Consider the following 6,000-nt stretch of genomic DNA (forward strand, 5'->3'; position numbering starts at 1 on the left):
AATCAAATTTATTAAATCAAAAGCTTTTGAGAGGGGCAATGTGATTCTGATCCTAACCACAGGACTTGACCACGCCGTCTCTCCCAGAACAACAGATACAGCAGTTTTATTGTCTGGATGACATGTACAAAAAAAGCCTGCAAAGGATGGTTTCTTTGTTCTGTGCATGCGCACGCAGTACTTGCACTTTCCGGGAATGGCGTACACGTCATTGTGTTCTGCAAGTATTTCTTGTTTAATTACTTATTCTTTAATTAGTTTCTGTTTTCAGTCCCTCTTTGTGATCGGAGACATGTGGGAATGAACAGACCACCTAAGTCCAATAATCTTCAGTGGGACCAGAAAGGGGGTGGAGGCTAGCACCCTGCATAATTCTCACTGTCAATACTTTACAGTAAGGACAGCTATAATAATGCATCGACAATAACAGTGAACATGAAGAAGGCATGCAAAAGATACTAACTCCAAGATACACCTTGTAGCCATTCCTAGCCACCCAGGGGGATTGTAGTCATGAAACTGTTTGCCTTCCTGCCAGATTTTATCAGCCTCCAGGCAGATGTGATTTGCTAGGTTAGTTATATTGTCCGAGGCGTCCAGAATGTACGTGCAGCATTCTGGGATGATAACAGCTCAGGTGGCACTGTGTGCCACTAGCACATAATCAAAGGCCAAACAGTATAGGTGGCAACAATCTCAGCCGACACTTCAGAGCTGGCCATACTAATGGCTGCAAAGCCATCAGCAATCTCATTAGCCAACCTTTCTAAGGTTAAGGCCATATTGATCAGTTCTGTAGCAGCCTTAGCGGTCCCATAGGTAGTGAAGGCGATCAAAAAGAATTACTCAGTCTCAGTGATGGACCAATTGGATCAAAGTAGGTGTGTGTTGGAATGAAGGCAGAGGGATCGTTTTACCTGTACAGAGGAACCTCAATTATCCGAATGTCAATTATCTGAAGAAAATCTCAAGGTCCCGATAGAAACATTACATAAACTGATTGTGTCTTCTATTTACCATGATTAAAAACAAACACGGCTTGCTGAAATGCTGCTGAAAACATCCTGGGCATATTTGGGAGCCAACGCAGATGGAGCGGGCATGAGGCGGATGGGGGGGGACAGTGGGGGTGAAGTTGGACAAGATTGGGGGTAGACTGGGCGCGTTGGTGGGGGTGGGGTTGGACAGGGTTGGGGGAGGATGGGGGGGGGCTGAAAGAGACGACGGCAAGGCGGCCGAGTCAGTGTTGGATGGGGTGGGGGGCGCACACATGGTGTGCTGCTGCCTCGTCTCCTGAGCAGGGAATGGACTTAGCAAGTGCTCGCAATGTCAATCCCATTGAACTGATGGAGGGGTGGTGTTTGCTGAAGGCTTCAGCAATGCTGCAGGTCCCTTACATGCAAGTGTGTCTCTGCTCAGAAACAAACTCTGAGACAGAGAGAGGGAGCAAGACAGGCAGATCGAGGAAAAAGGAAACTTTAGAAAACTCTGAGCCCCAGCAGAGAGGCATTGAATTAATTAACCGAATAATCAATTATCCGAATGAAATAGTGCCTACCCATCTCCTTCGGATAATCAAGGTTCCTCTGTAGTCATATTGAGAAATTCAAGGCTCAGAATATTTCTGGAAAGAAACGTTCGGCGGCTGGACGGGGTAAGGAGCAGGGAATGGGAAAGTTCACTGGTTCCAGCATTCCACCCTGACGTGATTACATTTAAAACAAATAGTCCCTGTGGGTGTTTCTTCACCTGTGGTGTTTGTGAGGGACAGAGCCGGGGATGTATACGAAAGGTTGGAATGAGGCTGGAGCCAACATTTATAGTTTTACATGTTATAACCCGTGGTCTCCCATGTGACCTTATACTTGGCAGCATAAATGGTCCTCTCAGGGCCTCGCATGAATGACTCGTGAGATTCTCTGTCAGACCTACCCCCCTTCCCCTGCCCAAAAAAAAGGATAATTGTGAGGATCAGTCCTGGTCCAATCACCATACCGTGGTTTCTGTTTTATTAAATGGAATGATTCTCAGGGAAATCCCCCCCATTAGGGTGTGCAGGGATTTGAGTACAGACCCAGCATTTAGAGATATTACTTTGCTGCGCACGCATATAGAACATGTATAGGTAAGTATTAATATATAACCCGTACCTACTCTGGTGAGCAGTACCTCGGTCAGCACAATTCCTTTGGTTCTCCTCTCCAATGGCTGCTAGGCAAAGGGCAAAGGCAAAAATAAACAGAAACATCCCGGAGCTTACCGAACTGAATTATACAATGGTCCAAAGGCCGTACAGCCCCACACAACAGCCCATGCTCTTGGTCCATTCGCAACAACTATGCACACACAAACAACGTCAGCAGGCCTTGAGAGGTGTCAGTCTGAAAAGAAGGCAGAGAGTGAAGATCATCAATGAGTGCTTGTATATTTCTTAGTTGTGACCAGTGTTTCCAGACCCCCTTCCCTCACATGCTAATACAGGTGCATAGTCACCGCTAATGATAACCTCATAGGGACCATTCCACTTAGGGCCGAAGCGAAGTTTAAGGGTAGAGTCTTAACCGTAACCTTACTATCCACCGATGGGACATCCAGACAATCCTCTAATTGCTTCTGTTCATCCCGCCCTTCCTGTTTGTCCCTAACTGTTATCCACATCTCCTTCAGCTGGGTGCTTAGGTCAAGTACATATTGACGTATTCTATCATGGAGAGGGCCAACATCAGAACTCCCCATGATGATGGACTTGGGCAGTTGTATTGCCCTATCTGTCATCAACACGTAAGGGGTCAAACCAGTCGATTGGTTTTCTAGTGGACCAGAGTCGCATGAGTATAGCAGGAAGGACCTCAGGCCAGCATTTGTCAGTGTTCAGCATAACCTTAGCAAGGGAGGTTTGAAGAGTTTTGTTCATTTGCTCCGCCATGCCAGAATTTTGTGCATGGTAGGATATGTGAAATTTCTATTTATTGCCCATCAGCTGACATATGTTTTTCACATCTCTTCCAGTAAAATGGGTTCCCTGATCCAATTCAATCTGAGTCAGCAGCCCCCACCTGGGAATCACTCAGCTAAAATCCTTGCAACAGTGTTAGCTCAGCAGTTCTGGGTAGAGTAGGCCTCGAGCCACCTGGCGAATTGGTCAATAATCACAAGGCAATATATCTTCCCATGGGATTAGGGAAGAGTTTCTATAAAATCTATCTGTACATGCTCCCATTTGGGCGTGGCTGATACCCTATTCTAATTTTAATGGGCCTGCCTGGGTTGTGCTGGCCAACATCACACAGCTGTGACAGAATCGAGCTGTATCTCTGCCCTTGCATGCCACCATTCCTTCCCGATGTTTGTCGTCATAGCATCATGCCCCACACTGGAAACACCATGGTGTAATTGTATTAGAGGATATTGGATGCATGCGGGGGCCAGGACCTTGTCATTCAATTATCAGATACCTTTCTCATCTGGCATGGCCCCTTGTGTCTTCCACCTGGCGCATTCACCCTCCTGGGTTTCAGCTTGCAGTTGGATAATGCTTATGGTGGGGCCATGCTCAGAAAAGGTGGCAGACAAAGGATGGGTGTCTTCTGTCTCTAGGGCTGATTGAGCAGCTTTCTCAGCAGACTGGTTCCCCTTGAAAATGTGCCATTCGGGATTCTCTGGTGCGCCTTGACCTTCAACACTGCAGCCTCCGATGGGAGCTCACTGTCCTCCAGTAAGACCTTTATTATCTGCCCGTGCCTGACAGGGGTGCCCCATCGTGTTGACAAATCCCCGTCTTCCCCAAACGGTCATGTAATCATGGACAATCCTGAATGCACATCTTCTATCAGTGTAAATGTTAACCCTCTTCCTTATTCTACCCGTTTGGACAATTCATAGTTCCACGTTCACTACAGCCAATCCCGTTCGTGGAAAACCATCTATATGTTTCTGCAAACCAACCACTAACAAGGTCTCATCTGGTGTCTCCATGGGCACATCCTTTATCCTACTTTCCTCTACTTCATTGCCCACATTCCCACACACATGGTTCACCATCGCCTAACATACATGGGTTTTCCTGGGTATCTTGTACAATGGTAATGGATTTAGTTGGTGGCAAAAGAACAACCTCCCATTTTGCCCTTCTTATGTTATAAACAGTGTGTAATTTTCCTGTAATTAACATTTTTACGAGGGTGTGTTTGGTATGCAAGACTATATTCCCCGTCATCAGAATAAGCTCACTAACCCTCACAGCCCACACAGAACCGTCTAAAGCAGCCATACATCTGGGCAAGCCATTGACTACAGGACTACCATTGACTACCGGACTACCATTCACTACAGGACCACCATTCACTACAGGACCACCATTCACTATGGGACCCTCAGCAGCATAAGAGTACCCTATAGGTCACCTTTGTTCGCCATGAAGCTGGGTTACTACTGCTTAATAAAAACCTCCCTCTTTGTTGCAGTAAATGTGGAATTCTTTACTAGCATCTGGTAATCCCAGTCCTGGTGCTGAGATTAACTCCACTTTCAGTTTTGTATAAGAGTCGTCTTGCTCCGGCCCCCAGTCAACGGGGTCTATTGCAGGTTTACCCTCTATTACCAATTGTTGTATGGGCTCGACCAGTTCGGCAAACTCAGGGACAAAGTTTCTGCAGTAATTAAACAAGCCCAAGACCTTTCTCATACCATGGACTGCCTCTGGCCATGGCATCTGTTGTATAGCTGGCTTCCTGTCTGCAAGCATTTCTTTCATGCCTTGGGAAATTAAATGTCCCAAGTAAAGAACTCTAGTTTTCCCAATGTGAGCTTTCTCCAGCTGGCATTTAACCTTCTGTCCTGCAAGTGCTTCAGGATTAAGTATAGCACCTCCTGATGTCTTGGTTTGGATTCAGAAGCCAGGAGGATGTCATCGATATATTGGACTATTATACTGCCGATCTCCCTGAGTACGTCACTCATTATACAGTGAAAGATGGTTGGACTATTATGGAATCCCTAGGAAAGTCTGGTCCAAATATACTATTTATCATCTATCAGCCAGGGTTCCCTCATTGGTTTGTTAACCACACTCTACCACCTAACTGACCTCATTGCAATCACTACACTCTAAAGTCTGCAATGTGACCTGAATATTTCCCCTGTCCTGAGCCGACCTACCATTTGTCACCCTATATTCTTCAGTTACCCAACCGTCACCCAATGTCCTCTCCTATCTATATGATATCCCACCCTCACCCAATTACATTCCCTGTATAGCTGGTCAAAGTGTCTATTAGACTTTTATATCTATAATATGGCACTTACTGTGGTAAGAAGGGTCATGCTTTGGATTCCCTCATGAATTTACTTTGCAAGGATAATCGAGGTACCCTCTGCATTGCACAGGATGCTCAGTTCAGAAGTTTTGGGCCAGAAATGCAGAGTTCCTTTGTAAGGAAAGAGAAAAGGTGATCTGACAGTGTTTGCACTTCTGACCATGTGAATTATTATTTTTGTACCTTCAGCTGAGAAAGGAGACTAACCTGAATAGGCCCAAGAAGTGCAATAGAGAACTTTATGTCAGAGCCATATAACAAATGGACTGAATTTGTTTTATTTTCTTGAACCTAGGTCCAAAGCTCGCTTTTCACAGATGCGTCCAACATAGTGGATTCCAAGAACTAACAAGGATGATTCTTTGATTTTTTGAGATGATTAATTGATAAATACTGAACTGCACCATAATTTAAATCTGCATGTTTACTTGCATAATTAAATATCTATACATGTACAATCAGCTGATGGTTTTCCTAATTTTGCAGTGGTATATACTTGAACCATATCAGATAGATGAGACCACATTAATTCCACTTATTATGTTAGCTGTTCTGCATCTATTAGTATTCAGATTAGTTCAGATAGCTTAATTACATTTATGTCATAAATTTGTACCTTTCCCTACTTTCAACGTGGCTTTTCTGGTTGTCCAAAACTACAGTGAATTAATTATTAGAACTGTGA

At 44.9% G+C, this 6,000-nt stretch overlaps 1 protein-coding gene across 6 annotated transcripts in view; it reads left to right on the forward strand.

Moving 5' to 3' along the window:
* sanbr (SANT and BTB domain regulator of CSR) overlaps positions 1-5,786 on the forward strand; it is a 286,180-nt gene extending 280,394 nt beyond the window's left edge. For all 6 annotated transcript variants that reach the window (XM_060830959.1, XM_060830958.1, XM_060830957.1 and 3 more), the window contains one exon: positions 5,611-5,786. In XM_060830959.1, the coding sequence (XP_060686942.1) occupies positions 5,611-5,647 (37 nt within the window). In that variant the 3' untranslated portion in view covers positions 5,648-5,786. The remainder of the gene's footprint in view (positions 1-5,610) is intronic.
* Positions 5,787-6,000: the final 214 nt, after the last annotated feature.

The sequence above is a fragment of the Hemiscyllium ocellatum genome, chromosome 10, assembly GCF_020745735.1.
Source record: "Hemiscyllium ocellatum isolate sHemOce1 chromosome 10, sHemOce1.pat.X.cur, whole genome shotgun sequence".
NCBI lineage: Eukaryota > Metazoa > Chordata > Chondrichthyes > Orectolobiformes > Hemiscylliidae > Hemiscyllium > Hemiscyllium ocellatum.